Raw genomic sequence first — 18,186 nt, forward strand, 5'->3', positions numbered from 1 at the left:
ATCGCATAACCCCAGAGGAAAAGCAGAAGTATCGAGGGGAACATACACAGAAATCGTCATCTGGAATCCACCGTGTTTGGCTTTATATGTTAATGTAAAAATGGGCAGGGAAAGCATTTGACCAGTGCGCAGACTTCACAAACTGTCACTTGGCGATTGTATCTGCAAGGGGATATAATTCTGACGCCCATGAGATCTCATGTAGTACATTTCATATTCATTCTATTATTCAATCTGTAATACTTTTAACTTTATGCAGTTTGATTAAATACATGTTAAATCCTTAATACCTTTGTCCGTTCTTAAACTTCACCAATTAAAGGACGCGCAGAGATAGCGTGCTCCAAGAGGGTTTTTCTAAAGTATCTCACTGCACAATTTGTTTGTTGTTATCAAGAGCCTATCTCCAACAGTATACACTCCTCCCTGAGAGTGGCTGTTAGTGTTCTGCATGGAAAGGCTGTGCATGCTGTGCTGCCTTACACCGACAATAAAGGCAACACGATCCCCTATGCCTCTTGTACTGTAACTGTAGAAGCAAAAGTCACTCAACCCAACACTACAGCAAAGCAGCAGCACGCAGAAAGGTTCGTTCTTTTCTTTAACCCAGTCAGCAATCATTTTACATAATGCCTATAGCAACATACGTTTTTCCACAAAAGCTGTTAGGATTTAGAATAAGTATACTTTTGTACCTAAAAAATTACAACACAAATTGAATAGAATCATTTTACTAAGTAGGCTTATGTCTGCATTGGGCCGAATGGAAAAGTTATTCGTACTTTTTACTTAGGCTAAAGTCTCAATATGTAACTTTTTTAATGAATACAATGTCATTTTGTCTAATTCTGTTGGGGTGGTTGTATGTTTATGTCCCTATACTTTTCTATTGAGACATTTATATCATTTCAAAGGTCATGTAGCCTATCACCTAGACTAGAGACACAGGATCTGACTAATTCTGACTTGGTCAAGATTCAATTAATCCCCTGAGCAAGCAGGCCGGCTCAATTGGTAAATATTTCAGCACTTAACGCAGAGAAACCGCGGGTTCAAATCCAGCGTAGAAGAAGAGGAAAGTTACATAGTGGTGCTTTTATAGAAAGCAATCATTATTGACTGATTCATTTTCAACAGAAGAGCCACAGCTGGTTCCAATAAGAGATAATGACGGACGTGGAAACGGAGCCGCTTGGGAAAGCCAAAGGGATGTGTGGCAAATACCTGAACAAGCTGAAGCTGTCCGAGCTGGTCAAGAGGACCAAGAGACATCCCGCAGAGGACAGGAAGTCCAAACATCACGCCTGTCCTTCTGAGGACAACAGGCCACCCGGTGAGTTAACACACCATAGCCTTCTTTTTTTTTCTTTTTTTTAGGGTTATAGGGTTACTTTTAAGAACCTCAAAAATCATTGGCCAAATTGTCAAATAATATTTAAGAAAGAGGCAACAATTTAGAAAATACATCTACGTGCTTGGTGCTTGCAGATCTGCTATTTTCACTATAATATTTGTCTGTCAACTCCTATAATTCCAAATGCTTGTCAGGGTGACTGGGGTCCCCAATTAAAATATGATTATATTGGGTGGGTGCAGTTCAAATACAGTATAGGCAAGCATTCACATGCATACACTGAGTGGCAAATCGAGTGGCAAAGTGAGATTAACGTCATTTAATGTTGTTTAATGCAATCAGATATAGGACTTTCACTTTTCTGTTTGGATGTATGGGCTGTCAAGGCCAGAAAGTAGTTTTCTTTTAAGTATTCTTTTGCCACAGTATTTCCAGCATAACTTCCACGTATGATGACGATGATGTGTACAGTTGTGTATAGTAGTACCCTCTATAATGATTATTTTTGGCTAGGTCCTCAGTTCAAATATGATTATTTTGGGGGTCCTCAGTTCAAATATGATTATTTTGGGGGTCCCCAGTTCAAATATGATTATTTGGGAGTGATAACCTCAGTTCAAATGATTATTTGGGAGTGATATCCTCAGTTCAAATATGAATATTCTGGGGGGTTTCCCCCATATTTTGTCTACTCTGCATGGCTTTTGTGCCGCACCGGCACCGCAGACCATTTTCTTCAGTTGCTTGATTCAATATTTAAGATATTTGGGTCTTAAGCCGTAATACAAATGAAAACCAAGTGAAACTCCACTGACCTTTGCAGCAGGGGAGGAGGTGCTGAGCTTCGAGGAGAAGCTGAAACAGGGTCTCCTGGAGGAGGCCTGCAGGGAGCTGCTCTGCAGGGAGGAGCAGCTTTTTGGAGGTATAGGCTGCTTGTCACACTGTAGTATTATGTAATGCCCCGGGAATCGAACTCAGGTCAGCCCGCATGAAAGTCCAATATCTTAAGGGTTATCCCTTCTTAGAGTATATGAATAGAGAAGGCACCCATGCAGCGGAAACCCTGAGGCGAAATGGACATATAGGTGCCGAATTTGATATTGCAGCCTGACACATGAACGCGCTACCGTTGAACGAACGCGCACGAGCACGAGCGTGCTGCCGTCGTGAACGTGCACAATGATAGTCAACGGACCAGCGCGTTCATTTGTTTGGGGCAAATCCATCCCAGAATGTACTCTGTTCCTATACCCGGAAGGAGGAGTGAAATCGCCTCATGCGCTTTTGAGCAACTTAATGCAAGTGGATGGGAGGAGAACTCGGACGTCATCTCTCTATTCATATATACTCTAAGGGTTATCCCTATAGACCGGGGGAGATTTTGGACTTTATTTTTAGTGGTGCAGGAGGTGCACGCACGTCCCGGGTCAATTCGACGGGTGCTCGAACAAAAAAAGAACAGACTGCAAAAGGAAGGATAAGTCTGCACGCCGTTTTGAAAGATCCCCGGAAACTGTATTAAACAAGGCGGAGTAAAAACACAACATTTCAGCCTCTGTGGCCTTCTGTGAGCTTGTAGATCTGCATGCTATTTTCAAAAGTTATACTTATACATTTGAAAACTTGAAATGGGACATGCTGCAATAATGACTACTTATACTTTAGGTATACTTTAAGTACATTTTGACGTCAATACTTTGGGAACTTTTACTCATGTGCATTCCGGACTTTTACTTAATGCAACGGTGTTAAGGCCTATTCATAGTCTGGATTTTTGGTGGTGAGGTGACCACCACTCCGGTGGTGAGCTGACCACCGGAGCTGAAATAACGTTGAGCGGTGGTGAGTAAAAACAGAGAGAAGGGCTGGAGCGGTGGCGGTGGTTTGCTCTTCACCGCGGCTCGTGACGTCACGTTGTAGTTCTGTGGTGCACCTAACCACCGAAAATCCAGACTATGTATGAGCCTTTATAGTTCTACATTGAGGCATTGATACTTTTACTTAAGTAAAACATTTGAGTGTACTTTTCTCCACCCATGTGCAGCTCCTCCTCCAGGAAGCTGCCAGCAGGACGAGGAGCAGGTGGACAGGCTGCACAGAGACAACGAGGAGCAGGTGGACAGGCTGCACAGAGACAACGAGCTGCTGCTCCTCCGCCTGTGGACGGCCGTCCACGACTCCTTCTCGCCCCCAACGGCGGGAGGAGGAGGAGGAGGAGGGGACCGCCTGGAGGCGCTCCGCAGGGCCGTGAGGGTGGTTCAGCGGCAGGAGGAGCACGACACGCTCTGGGGGGAGCGGCGCGGTGCCAAGGAGGAGGAGGAGGCCCCCGCGTGGCGTCCACACCGGTGCCTGAACACGCACGACACGCTGCTGCGGAGCACGGTGGAGTCGAGGCTGAAGGTACACACACACACACGGCCCGTTGATGACCTGAGGCCGATTCCTAGACATAATGATAATTTAGTTTAGTTTAGTTTAGTTTAGTTTAGTTTAGTTTAGTTTACTCTGTCCTTTCTCTACCGTTTCGGCCATGGGGCGGCACGCCCAGAACCGGCCCCCTCATGGGCGCGTTCCTGGGGGTCTGGAACTCCCCCCCCCCCACCCCCGGGGACCCCCACGTGGTAATTGGCATTCCTCTACCGTTTCTGACGCGGGGCGGCTCGCCGGAACCAGGCCGGGAACCCTGGGTGTGTTCCTGTGGGTCTGGGTCCGAAATTGTCTCCCGGGACGCTCGTCAGGACTGCAATGCTCTATAGGGCGGCAGTGGCTCGCAGGGGTAGAGAGTGGACTGGACTTTTACTAACTTGGAACAGAAAGGCTAGTACTTTTAACATATAAAAGGGAGTATCTCTCCCACCACTGCCCCGACTGCAAGAACATGCTGTTTTTCTGTGTATACGTGTGGGATTGTTTTGTTGTTTTTCTGTGTACGTGTGGAATTGTCGGGGTGCATACTTAGTTTAGACTAGTCATTGGTTAGACATGGGTTAAGGTTAGGTTTAGGTGTGCTGCCCCGTGGGAGGTTAGGTTTAGGGTGAGGGTTTGAGATAGGTTGTAGTTGTAGGAGTAATGACTGGTCTAACCAATGACTAGTCTAAACCAAAAACTGTCTAAACTAAGTACTGCACCCGAATTGTCATGTTGCATTTCTGTGTACGTGTGTGTGTGTGTGTGTGTTGGACTGTTTTTGCAGACAGCAGCAGAAGAAGACGTGTCTCTGATGGCCTCGGACGCGCGGCTGTCCTCCCCTCTGAAGAGAGAGCTGTGTCAGGTGGGGAGACGGCTCAAGGAGGACCTGCTGACCGTGGTCAGAGACATCAGGTGGGTATATATGTAGGGCTAAAGCTCTATCTATCTATCTATCTATCTATCTATCTATCTATCTATCTATCTATCTATCTATCTATCTATCTATCTATCTACTGTATCTATATAAATTCACCAAGTCTCTGTACGTGTGTAATCCACGCAACTCGAGGACCGTTCGCCCCGCCGACTTCAAATTCGACACGCACGTTCCACACCACCGTGTGGTGTGGAACGATGTCGGGTCGGTCGGACCCACGGTTGTCCAGAACCCCCCAAAAAGGCCTTATAGAGCAACTTAACGCAAGTGGATGGGAGGAGGAATCCGGTGCCGTCTCTCTATTAATATATACTCTATGAGGTGTTACCCCGAGGATATTAAATGGTTGACCGTTGCACCCCTTATCCCGTATAACAGGCCGTGTTACCCCGAGGACATGGACGTGGTGAACCTCTACGCTGGACTGTACCACCAGGTGTTCTCCAGCAGGCTGACGCGGCGCGTCCACTCGGCTGCAGCGCCGCCGCTGGAGCCGGACGACTGTGGATACCTGCTGGTCTGGGTCAACCACATCTACCCCGAGTACGTTATCCTTATATAACCCATTCTGACCTGAGATCAGATTCTAAAAGAAATGTCTTCTCTACATCCTGACAGTTTTCCATTCTGACCCGAGATCAGATTCTATAAAAAATGTCTTCTATGTCAGTCGCTCTTCGATTTTTCAAAAATTGCAGACCTACAAGCTCGTAGCGCGCCACTCGGTGGCGCGCTATGAGCTTGTACATCTGCTATTTTTCAATAGCTAAAGCATAACATAATGCTAACACCAGAATGGGTTAAGCATGTCATCCCTTCACAATAAAGTGTCTCCCCTTTACCCCCCCATTAATGCTGCCCATTTCACCCAGGTTATTAACAGGAAATATAGGTTTAACTTAACACGTTTGACTCAATTGACTGTTTGGACTGGCTGGTGCGTGAATGTTATAGTCAGTCTCTGTGAGCATGAGTCATGGTTTTGACCATGAAGGGTCTTAACATTCCACTGGACCTTTGTGCTGTGATATAGGGGGCTTATATACTCGGCGAGGAGCAGACCCCTGAGTCATACTAAAATACTTACAAAACACCTGACCTGAGCAATTGAGCATTAACCCCCACAAGCTCTGTGCGTGTGTGTGTGTGCGCGTGAGAGAAAAACACGGTTTACAGACCCAACAATAGAAAAATCTAAGGCAGGATAAACTTTGTTTTTTGTTTTTTGTTTTTTAATCTAACCTGCCACTGTGGTCATATAGTCCACCTATGCTTTCTATGGCATAGGCAGCTCCCGGCACGATCCGCCGGGATAAACTATAGAAAAACGACAGTTTTGTCAAAGCTCGTCAAAAATAGCAGATCTGTAAACTCACCACAGCGTGTTGTGATGTCACACGACGTAGCATGTATAGCTCTGCTATCTGTTGCTATATATGGATCTGACCATGTGTTGCATCTAATCATGTTGCACCTGCAGGGACATCCTGGGCCATGCGGAGCTGTGTGCTCACATAGACACACACGCACTGGGAACGCTGCTTCCTGCTGACGACCACTCACGGCTGGAGGAGCAGTACCTTGCGCACAAACAGGTACACACGCACGCCCGCACACGCACAAACACACACGCACAAACACACACAGACGCACACACACACACGCACGGACGCACGCACGCACGCACACGCACACACACACACACACACACACACACACACACACACACACACACACACACACACACACATTTAACATCTATTTACATTTACATTTTTACAAGAACTTTCTTGAACACAAACAATAGTGGATGCACAAACTTGAAAAAAAGAAAACTCTACAACAAGTGCTTCAGGATACAGATCACGGGGTACAGAAAGCATCGCCTTCTCCATATATGGCGACTGCCAATTATTGCAGACACTGAGCTGAATTTTGCCGATGCCTTCATAGCTCTCGGCTTATTGGGCATGCCTGCAATCTGCAGGCCCCCCATCACCACTGATTTATGGACATTACCGAGGCTTCCAAATATGAACACGTAGTAGTTTACATTTGTAGCCAAGCTGTATAATAGCATCCTTAAGACGCTGGTACTTAAGCACCTTGGTAAGGAATGCCTCTTCCAGACTGCAGTGGTCAAATGTACATGCCACTTTGTTTTCCCATTTCCTGAGGTTTGAACAGCCTCAGAGTTACACAGCCATACCTATTATGCTCCAAAGATGCTTCTATACCACCAGCCAGCGCATGGTTACAAGCAAAAGTCCTGTATTCTGTTGAATACATGTGAATACATATGTTGAAATGTTGAGGTATGTTTTACTTCCCCCGCTCTCCTCTCCTCTCCTCTCCTCTCCTCTCCTCTCCTCTCCTCTCCTCTCCTCTCCTCTCCTCTCCTCTCCTCTTTCAGGACCAAGTGAACAGTTGGGTTTCCACGGCTCTGAAACAGGAAGTGGAGCATTGGCAGAGTGGGCGGAGTCCTGAGATGATTGACGGCTACTGTTTCAGCCCTCTGGCAGTGCTTGTTCTGGAGGTGCATCATTCCTATCTATCTATCTATCTATCTATCTATCTATCTATCTATCTATCTATCTATCTATCTATCTATCTGTCTGTCTGTCTGTCTGTCTGTCTATCTGTCTGTCTGTCTGTCTGTCTGTCTGTCTGTCTGTCTGTCTGTCTCAGCCCTACTCAACAGGTGTTTAGGGTGATTGTAGGACAGACAGACACATGAGCTGCAGGTCATTCACAGTGTAACAGGATATCACAGAGGACTCCACCCGGGTGCCTTTATATAGTTTGACCCCGCATGGGACCATGTGTTACAATGCCACAATGAACGCACACTGCACGCACGTACGCACACACAAACATAATTATGTAGTGCACTGCACGCACAAGAGAAGAAGGGGGGGGGGGGTGTAAGGAGATCAACGCAGAAAAATTAAGAAAGTTTGAGCACTGCAGGGTAAAGGGTTTTTTCTTCTGTTCTGTGTGTTCTTAGATATTTACAAAGCGTTTGACACAAATGGTGCAACCAAAAGGGTCCTCTTGGTTTTTTTTTGATATTTTCAGATAATATACAAACTTATCATTAAAATAAACATTCTCTGAAAATGCACACGGCCCACCCCATCTTACCGTGTGAACAAGATTCTCAGGGATCTGTTCCAGAAAGGGTAAGTGTAAATCGTGTATACAAATGCACTCAGTTACAGACCCCAAAAATCCATTGGAACCTGCACCCCCCTGGATGGTTTATGATATGATGATGTTATGATATACATTTTCAAGATTTTTCAACAATAGCAGATCTACAAGCACTCGGTGCCACCCTCTGAGCTTGTATATCTGCTATTTTTCAACAGGTAAAGTTTTAATATCATGGTTAAAGTGGTTAAAAGCTATAAGGCGAGGGCCGCCGATGCGGCCTCGGGTCTCAATGGGTTAATGTCATAGCCTATACTGATGAGGTTTAGAATTCATAGCAACAATAATTTCATCTTGAATGTAGAAGAAGAGGCAAAATAAATGGTTGTTTAATTATGATATAATATGATTTAATTTCACGGTGTGACTGCCTGTCATGTTGTTAGGCTGGTTTCACATTTAGTTCTTGTCGAGTGAACAGACTCGGTAGGACAAGTCATGTCAAGTCACGTTTCATTTTAACCGTTATAGCCAACGAATGTGTTAGTTAGTTGAGCAGACAACATTGGAACTGGAATACTATATAAAACCAGCTGATAAATGGCTACATTGTCCTGATTGGCTTAAATTGTGTCACCTACTGTACCTGGAAATGTTTCTGTTTATTAAAGAGCTGGAGAGACAGGGAGACCTCTGTTACGGAACAAACACTCTATAGCAGTGGTTGCTATCAGTATAGTGATTTAACCTTTTGACAAAACACGTTTTTGTTTTAACCAAAGACAATCACTTACCCTATACCTTTAATATTTTTAAAGCAAAACTTTCCCTCTTACAAACCAGTCCCCCTAACAAACCAGTCCCCCTCTATCAAACCAGTCCCCCTCTAACAAACCAGTCAGCGGGCATATATCCAAAAGCTGGACCACCAGAGGAATGTCCAATAAATATCCCTTTAAGCACCACTGATATGTATCGCAACATGACTCATATATGACTATATTGCTCTGATCAAAACAGTCTAGTTTTATTTAATTTGACGATATCGATATTTCACTTTGATTAATGCATTATTTTGTGTCTGTCCAGGCTGTGAACAGTTCAGTGACCGAGGCCAGGTGTGTTCTCAGAGAGCAGAGCCACACACACAGGATCACTGCACAGCTACACTGCTTCCTGATGAGGTACTGAGTATTATCTACTGTCATCTATTTAGGCAGGCAGAGGGTTCCCAGTTCGATCCCCGGGGTTCCCTCAGAGTTAGTGCCGAAGTGTCCTTGAGCACCAAGACAATTTTGGTGGTTAATACCTCCACCATTGTTCGGGGATCGAACCGGGGAACCTTCCGCTATACCCAAGCGGCCACTATATATACCACTGATCCACTGCCATCCCTATAGTGTCCAATTCGGTGGCCAGCTAGCTTCAAAAGTTAAACCCCGACACCCAGTGACTGTGTTTCTATGGGTGCAAATTGCATGTGTGTTGCTGATCATGTGTGTGTGTGTACGTAACCGCATCGTATCAATATGTAACATGTATGTAAAATGTGTGAACGCGTTTCAGTTACGAGAGCCGTCTGGAAGAGTTTGTGAAAGAAAAACATCCAAACTGTCCCAATGTGATGAAAGCAAACCTGGTCTGTGTCAAACAATTCAGGTAGTAACGCACACATGCACGCACACACACACGCACACACACACGCACACACACACACACACACGCACACACTCACGCACGCACGCACGCACGCACGCACGCACACGCACACACACGATTCACACATTATGAATAATTGTATGCGAGTGTGACGAATGTTCGTCTGTCTGTCTGTCTGTCTGTCTGTCTGTCTGTCTCGTCAGAGACTACGTGGAGCAGACGGCCGTCTGTCTGCCGGAGGAGGTGAAGACGAGCTGTCTCGCCGCCCTGTCTGTGCTGGAGGACTGTTGCTACGGATACTTCACCGGTCCCGTCCACCTGGAGCTGAAGGTATACGCTGGCTGAATGCACGGTCAGAGATGTACTGAGAGGACCGATGGCCCCTTGAGATGACAGCCGCTCGTTTCGGAGGGGGGTCCGAGACACTATAAAGTGAAACGTTATACATATGAGGGTTGTCCCGGTCCGATCACGTGATCGGAAAATCGGGGGCCCGATCACGTCGTTTGATCAAATTATCAGAATCAGGACGGGAAGCAAAAAAAACGTGATCAGGACGTCCCTATAGTGTCAATATTATATCCATATCATGATATTAGACAGAAGTAAGTAAGTATGATATTAGACTGGATGTTTTCTGTGATTTTGGGATATTGTACTTTTGTGACATGGCATAAGTATGTTCTTAAAGAATATATACATTTCGGATGGGGAAAAATCGGTATACCGGCAGATACTCAAAACCAAACGGTCGGAATCAGATCAGGAGCAAAAGAACGTGATCAGGACTCCCCTAATTACATAGGCCTACAATACAAATAAAATACACAATTTGTATACATGCTACACACGCCTGCGCACGCCAACGCCAACGCCCGCGCACGCACAGGTACAGCTTAGCTTGCTCACCCTGCACACCTGCAGCCCTCGACTCATTTGAAACAAAACAAGAACGGAGAATACAGTATAGCCTACTATATATGATCTGTGTCAAAGTTTGAAATGAACATAAATCCAAGCAGTGTTAAAAGCAGTAGAACAGCTTGGTTTTTGGAGATGTGAATACAGGGAAGTCTTGAAGGGGGGCCATAACAGAGGTAATACATCTGAGTGAAAGCAGAAGATTGTTCCAGTCAGATGGAGCTTTGTAGTGGAATGCCAAGTCTGCGTCCAACTTCAGAACATATTCCTGTGGGAACAGTGAAGTATAGGGATGTTGTGAATTATACTGTGACTTACAGTTTTTCCACGATTGCTAACGCACGTTTCTCAACACAATAACGGCTTTCTCAAAACGGCACACACAAAATGCAAACCCCCGACACACTTTTTGCAAGATGACTACTCTTTGCCATCAAATCTCTTATTATTATTAATAAGATTAATTAATTAATTATTATTATTATTTATTATATATCCGTTCCACGAAATGGAAGCTGGTAGTGTGCACCGAGCATTTACAGAACAATGAAGTCCACAATTTAAAACACAATCGTAGAAATGGAACACACCATATGAATGGCAATGAGTCTGCGGAATGAGCCATTTCTCCTTTTGTAAAATGACTAAGTGTAGGCCTATACTTTTTTCATAGTCAGACAAAGGCAGACAGATATGCAGCCAAAACAGGTTTATTTCATTTTTACTGTAAAGTTAACCGTCTAATGCAAGATGAGGGAGTGTGAAGCAGTGCAAATTGTGCTCTCGATTTTTGCCTGTTAAAGGGACACTTCACCCTTTTTGCAAAAAAATATATGTTAATGACGTTTAGAAGCTTTAGAACACTTTCCTGGGGGTCTTTATGTGTGTAATATGTGGTTTTAGATATTTTAGATTGTAGCAGTGAGCCTGTTGTCTCTGATGTCATGGACACTGGGCTCACTTCCTTCCTGGACTACATCTCATGTGTCAGTAAGACAGCTCTCCCCCCTATCCACAAGGAGGAGCAGTGCACCAAATAATTATGGGAATTGTAGTCCAGGAAGGTAGTGAGACCAGTGTCCATGACATCAGAGACAACAGGCTCACTGCTACAATCTAAAATATCTAAAACCACATATTACACACATAAATACCCCCAGGAAAGTGATCTAAAGCTTCTAAACGTCATTAACATATATTTTTTTGCAAAAAGGGTGAAGTGTCCCTTTAACAATCGTGGAAAAACTGTAAGTGGATGTATGGTGATGTGAACGGTTCCAGAGACGCTGCACCCAGTCTCGTCCTCTCGATTCCTATGACTAGAAGCTCGACCGGCCGTAAGCGCCAAGAAAAAAAGGCACTGTAATGTGCCTGAATAATGCGTTTTATATTAACTGTACACTACAGTATGTGAAGACATTGAGCGTGGGATAATAAGCCTATAGAACCTTGGCAGAGTACTTATGAACAGTCTGTAGTGGAAGTGTGGAGGCGAGTGGAGTGCTGGTAAGCTCGGCCCTATAGCAACCAGACTGATATACTGATATTCTGATTCTGGTTAGTGGGATGTCTTATCTGCCAGGTATAGTCTGGTGACCAGCGGAGAGACGGGTGACTAGCCAGGAATGTAGACGGCACCCTATAGGTGAGCAGTCAGCGCCCCATAGCCTGTGTCCCCTGTGATCTTTCCCTATAATGAGACTGATCACGGACGTAAGTCGGGACTTGATCACCCACGGCTGGGTCGCCTGAGTGAGGGGTATATGATGTTCGAGAGACCCAAAACCCTGATGATGACCCTTATTGGGATACATCACTGAGGGATATGTCCCACGTGCATCCGTGCAATGTTTTCCAGTCAATGCCTCCGGAGTCCCACAGGGCTCGACTGTGCCCGTATTATTCTGTATAGTCTGTATAATATGTGGAAACCCATGTCGAATCGAGTCGACTTGCGAGGTAAATGACTGTGTGTGTGTGTGTGTGTGTGTGTGTGTGTGTGTGTGCACGTGTGTGTGTGTGTGTGTGTGTGTGTGTGTATAGGTGTGGTACAGACAGCTGTGGACTCCGGGTTGGATGCAGGACGGAGAGAAGGTCGTGGACGGACTGCTGAGCCTTCTGCATGAACACCTGTCTCACCTCTCTGAGATCAAACCCACCTGTATGGAGGTGAGACCCTCCGTCTGTCTGTCTGTCCGTCTGTCTGTCTGTCTGTCTGTCTGTCTGTCTGTCTGTCTGTCTGTCTGTCTGTCTGTCTGTCTGTCTGTCTGTCTGTCTGTCTGTCTGTCTGTCTGTCTGTCTGTCTGTCTGTCTGTCTGTCTGTCTGTCGTGTGTGTGTAGTATGTGTATTTGTATACAAATGGTGTATTTTATTTGCAGGTCTTAGTGTCCCGCCTTCACTCGGCGGTCTCCGTGGAGTACGTGAGGAGGATGATGAAGAGGAAGTTGAGGATGAAGAGCAGACAGGAACAGGAAACGGCCGCCAGGCTGATGCTCGACGACGCCCACAACCTCGACCTCTACTTCACTGATCAGGTGACGCACGCCACGCACGCACGCACACACACACACACACACATGTCACACACACACACACACACACACACGCTCGCACCTACCTCAAACTATCACCTAACCGCAAGCACGGAGCACCTGTAAGGTCTAAATTGTGCGTGTGCACCCTCTCAGAGTTACACTACACCAGTAAGGGTCCATATGGTTCCATTTCTACACTCTCAAGAGTCACACACTCGTAAGGGTCCATTTGGTTCCATTTGTACACTCAAGAGTTACACACCAGTAAGGGTGCATTAACGGCGCCAGTGATTTATCTTCCGCGCTTCCTAATCGCAGCCAGCTTGGCTGCTGGCTGTTACAGGCTCCATTGCATTGTCTTGATAAGTAATCTATAGCTACTGGCTGATATGGGTTGATAACATTTGAAGCATGTCTGTCTGTCCGTCCGTCCATCCGTCCCCAGAGCTCCAGAGAGACAGGTATGTCCGCGGTCCTGTCCAGGTTGGCAGAGGTCATCAGACTCCAGGACCCAGGAAGTATACAGCTGGAGGTCGCAACACTGGCCAGAGACTACCCTGACCTCAGGTCTGTCTGTCTGTCTTTCTTTCTTCACAGGTCTGTCTGCAAAGGCAGACTGCAAAGGCATTATGGCATGTTCGGTCAGATAACTCACGACTCTGAGAGATTGAAGAAATATTTTATTATAGAATGAGAATACATTTGATGTATATATTATCTTGGCGTTCGGCTCTGCTATGTTTTCTCCCTGCTCGGCACAATTACACGGGTGCAGTAGCCTACTTAGTTTAGAGCAGTATTTGGTTTAGACTAGTCATTGGTTAGACCAGTCCTACAATTACACAGCCATCATTAAACCTTAAGGGGTGCATACTTACTTTAGACTAACCATTGGTTAGACGTGCGTTAAGGTTAGGTTTAGGTGTGCTGCCCCGTGGGAGGTTAGGGTTAGGGTTTGAGATAGGTTGTAGTTGTAGGACTAATGACTGGCCAATGACCAGATAGTACCAAGTACTAGATAGATAAACAATAACAACCCCCCCTATGGGGAACAGAAATAGCAGAGCCCACCGGTGGTGGTGCTGGGGTGGCGGTGGGAGCAAACAGCGCATAAAAACCAGGAACCATATGCAGAAGGAAGGCAGGAAGAATGCAGTATTAGGTTAGCTTAAATACCCCGCCCGATTGATCACCTATAGCATCTGTCTGACAGTAGAATATCTGTACAGTGAGGCTATGAGCAGGTGTTGTAGCACCAAATTCTGGGCCTTGGGACAACACAACACGCACCTTTTTTCTGTTATTTTTTTTAAATATAGAGTGATATATGGCTACATAAAATGCTATCTAAGTATGTATCGTTGTCTTGTTTATTATTGCAGTGCTCGTCACGTGTCGGCACTCCTGTCCGTCAAAAGCACCCTGTCCTCCGCCGACCTCAGATCAATCAAACTCAGTGTGGAGGAGGTCCGCCCATCGCTCTCCTCCACCAATCACGGCCTGCCGTTCTTCTCCAAAGTCACGGTCAAAGGGACAGGCAAACTGGGTATCAAAACATGAAGAGACAGATGAAGAGTCTGTCTGTCTGTCTGTCTGTCTGTCTCCAAATGTACGTAGATCCTTAGATGGCTTTGTTACAGTACTTAAAGGAGAATTCCATGCTAGAAGGCTTTCTTACCTTTCTTTGTAGTTGTTACAAAGAGGTCCAGGTGTTTTTTTTTGTGCAAAAACTCCTTATTGGCTATTTCCCCTACCATAAGCCCTCAATGAATTGAATGGGGCTATGGGGCTAATTCGCTTATTTCCATCTAAATAAGTATAGTAAAGTGTGCCGCTTGGGATATTATTTACATTATGAAGAGAGGATATACAAAAAAAAAATATGTGACAATTTTCACCTATAATGGCGTGTGCGAAATTGTGACCCCATGGTGGAAGTGGTTAAGTAGATTCTAAATATTTGTGTTTAGCTGTTTACTATGAAAAGCACTTTGCTTTGATACTGGGTACATTTAATGTGAGCTATTATACTATAAGTGATGATTATGAAATTAACTGGAGTCACTTTGTAAAATATATAAGATTCATAATCATTTCACATGAGTAAAAACTCATGTGAAATGAGTATGAATTATTACCGCAGTGACTTTGTAAAATATATTTACTTTTTACCCATATAAGATTTTCATGTTCTCCCGTCCTTTACAGAGCTGACAATATAATTATTGTGACGTCACGTGTGCGCCTATGGCTTAAATATCAATATGAATCACCATTATCAGTCTTAATGTGTTCTTTTTAGTCTTAATGTGCCTTATTGTTTTGTGACAATTAAGCTGTCATAATGTAGTCTACATACGCGCACGCACGCACACACACACACACACACACACACACACACACACACACACACAGATGGTATGAGGTTATGAACATCTGTTTGCTGCTAGCGAGGAATGTTCCACATTCTCTCACAACAAAGCTGCGGTGATTGAAGTCCGTGTGCTATACGTACTGTTGAATTCCAACTCCATGACAACAACTTGTTTATTTTCGGACCGCAATGCTTATATGAAACCATTTTAAGATGACTCCATGTTATTCTCCATAGATAAATATCTTCTGTGAACCAGGGGATGAGCGATTGACGTCAGGACTTCGGCGCTCGATAGCAATAAGTGGGCCCTAACAGGTCCATTTGTACACTCTCAGAGGCACGCAAGTCTGTGAAATGAAAATGTTTGAGAACCACTGTAGCCTATCTAGGACTAGTGATGCAGCTGAAGTTTATTCTTTTGTGGAAATGTGCTGCCCTCTGGTGGTAGAACTCACGTAGTTATTATTTAGTCACAAGCTTGTTACTTCTCATTGGTTCAATACTTACACTGCACGCACGCGGGCACACACAAACACACACACACACACACCATTTTTACTTTTATGTTTCCGATCTACAAGCTCACAATCCATCGCGATGTAAAGTTCAGATGAATTGAAAATGGTGGACCCTATTGTAAACAAGTGTAATGCATATGGTGCATAAGTGCATATCCATAAGTGTTGTCCTCACTGATCACATCCATAGGGTTTCTCTCCAGTGTGAGTTCTCGCATGGCGTTGAAAGGCTATTCATGCGAGAGAAGTGTTGTCCACACTGATCACATCCATAGGGTTTCTCTCCAGTGTAGGCTATACTGAGGAATTTTATGTTCAGGTTTGTAGATTGAAGGAGTCAAATAATGTATTAATTATGGCCTTAACAGGGATCACAGAGCGATACAGAACGGAAATACATCGGATGCAACTGTATCCCAAGGTCATCAGGGTTTATGGTCTCGCGGACATCATAGGCCTACCCCTCACTCGGGTGACCCAGCCGGGGTGATCAAGTCCCGACTTGCGTCCCAGTAGCTACCGTACCCTCGATCAGACCCTATAGGGAAAGACCAGGGCCACACAATCCGTTGGCACCACTCCGGAACTACTATTCTGACTGAGAGGTACAATTACAATTAGATACAAGGTTCTCCTTTTGCTTTTGGAAACACTGGAGGCAGTGTCTATATGTTTTTAATTGACTGTATGGAGTGAAAATAGTCTGGTATGTAGGCTATCTCTATGATGTATTGTTTGTTTCGGTGTCTTGTTTTGTATATGGACCATAGTGTCTGCAATAAAGTTCATCCTCATCATATTACATTCTAAAAATAGCCCACCACCACCAGGGATTAAATCTCACAGTTTGAGAGACAGCTTTGTCCGCGGCGTAACCGTCTTTAAATAAATACATTTTGTTCTGAAAGGGGGAGGGACTGCGACGCTCTATATTTCACAATATCACAATACACCAGGAGGCATCAGCGTAGTGTTGCTGGATCAGTACGACACACGTCACTAAGCAGATTTACTCACACCTGGTTATATACACATCATCATAACAAGCATATCCGGTCTGGGGTTTGTTACTTCACAATAATTACTTCATCAATAATAAAAAATATATATACAATTCAGAGCATAGATCTCAACAAATATCACTGCCAAATATCACTATAAAATCAATTCAGCACTAAAGGTCTTTTTTTTTTGAGGGGTCAAGGAGGTCGGGTTGAGGGGTCAAGTACCCCCTTTGACCCACCGTGGCGCAGGGCCTGAACATAACATACATTTCAGCTTGGTTCCAACAGTGTTTAAATATACAATGTTTGAACCCCTGAAGTCTGTCATTTTTATAATTGAATGTAACAGGTAAAAATCATGTACTACTACCAAACCTCACCTGTGACAGTGCAAATTGGGGATACTTGGAGACAATGACAGTTATAGTGTGTAGATTATCTGTTCTGTACTGAGTGGACCATCTGCATTTTAAAAACAGCAAGTGTGTTGGTGTGTGTGGGCATTAGTTAAATGCTTTTTTGCTGTCCTGTTTTGTAAAGAATTATTTTGACTGACATTTCACTTCCCCAAATTAAGGTTTAAAAAGATAGGTTACTATACAATTAGTGGAGGAGAGTTTATGATTAGACAAGACATATATTATTTTAGAAGATAGATGACAGGGGCTCGTTGCAGGCCCGGCGCCAGGATGAAATGACTGAGTGGTCAATTGAGATTTTTGAGGGGGCAAAAAAGATATATACGTATATAAAACGACGAAATCAGATTGCGTTGTTAAATCAAGCAGGCAGTATCAGTTGTATGACTCATATATTAGAATGATAGCGCTGCCCCAACAGGGGGTGCTTTGCCCTTTTGCGATGAAAATGCTTCAATCTGGTGCACGTTGAGATACAAATGCTATTATTGCCATTTGCCAACATCAGCAGTAGGCGACAAAACAAAACATTGGATAGGGCAGGGGTGGGAAACTTTGATGATGGAGAGGGCCACTATATTTCAAACTCACTCCAGAGGGCCACAATGCATAGCCTATAGTCAAAGGTATAGCTGATCTACAAGCTCAAAACGTGTCACAGTGCAATGCATTTTGAGCTTGTTTGCTATTTTTTAAATTGGAATCCTGAATTATTTTCACCTATTTTTGAATTGGAATCCGGAAAAGTAATCTTTTTTTTATTTAATTTCAAATACATTAACTTTATGATTATGAACTGAAATGCAAATATTGGACATAAAAAGACTAGTAGGCTACTAGTAGGCTATTAACACATTAGACTGAAGTAATTAAAGCGGGTCATGTTCGCATGTTTGGAAT

The 18,186-nt window shown here is 44.4% G+C and overlaps 1 protein-coding gene across 3 annotated transcripts; it reads left to right on the plus strand.

Moving 5' to 3' along the window:
- The first annotated feature begins 531 nt into the window (after positions 1-531).
- Positions 532-16,620, plus strand: tnfaip2a (tumor necrosis factor, alpha-induced protein 2a). Of its 3 annotated transcripts, none has more exons than XM_080790443.1 (15): positions 532-587; positions 1,138-1,333; positions 2,178-2,297; positions 3,456-3,754; positions 4,548-4,675; positions 5,079-5,243; positions 6,181-6,295; positions 7,114-7,236; positions 8,943-9,037; positions 9,420-9,512; positions 9,716-9,842; positions 12,477-12,602; positions 12,813-12,968; positions 13,414-13,535; positions 14,351-16,620. In XM_080790443.1, exons 2-15 carry the CDS (start codon positions 1,168-1,170, stop codon positions 14,526-14,528), a joined length of 2,013 nt encoding a protein of 670 aa, XP_080646569.1. In that variant the 5' UTR covers positions 532-587; positions 1,138-1,167; the 3' UTR covers positions 14,529-16,620. The 3 variants fall into 3 exon arrangements, with proteins under 3 accessions (XP_080646569.1, XP_080646567.1, XP_080646568.1); XM_080790441.1 differs by having other exon boundaries at positions 2,178-2,276; positions 3,399-3,754; XM_080790442.1 differs by having other exon boundaries at positions 555-587; positions 1,141-1,333; positions 2,178-2,276; positions 3,399-3,754.
- Positions 16,621-18,186: the final 1,566 nt, after the last annotated feature.

The sequence above is a fragment of the Protomyctophum bolini genome, assembly GCF_963924005.1.
Source record: "Protomyctophum bolini genome assembly, chromosome: 19".
Lineage (NCBI taxonomy): Eukaryota > Metazoa > Chordata > Actinopteri > Myctophiformes > Myctophidae > Protomyctophum > Protomyctophum bolini.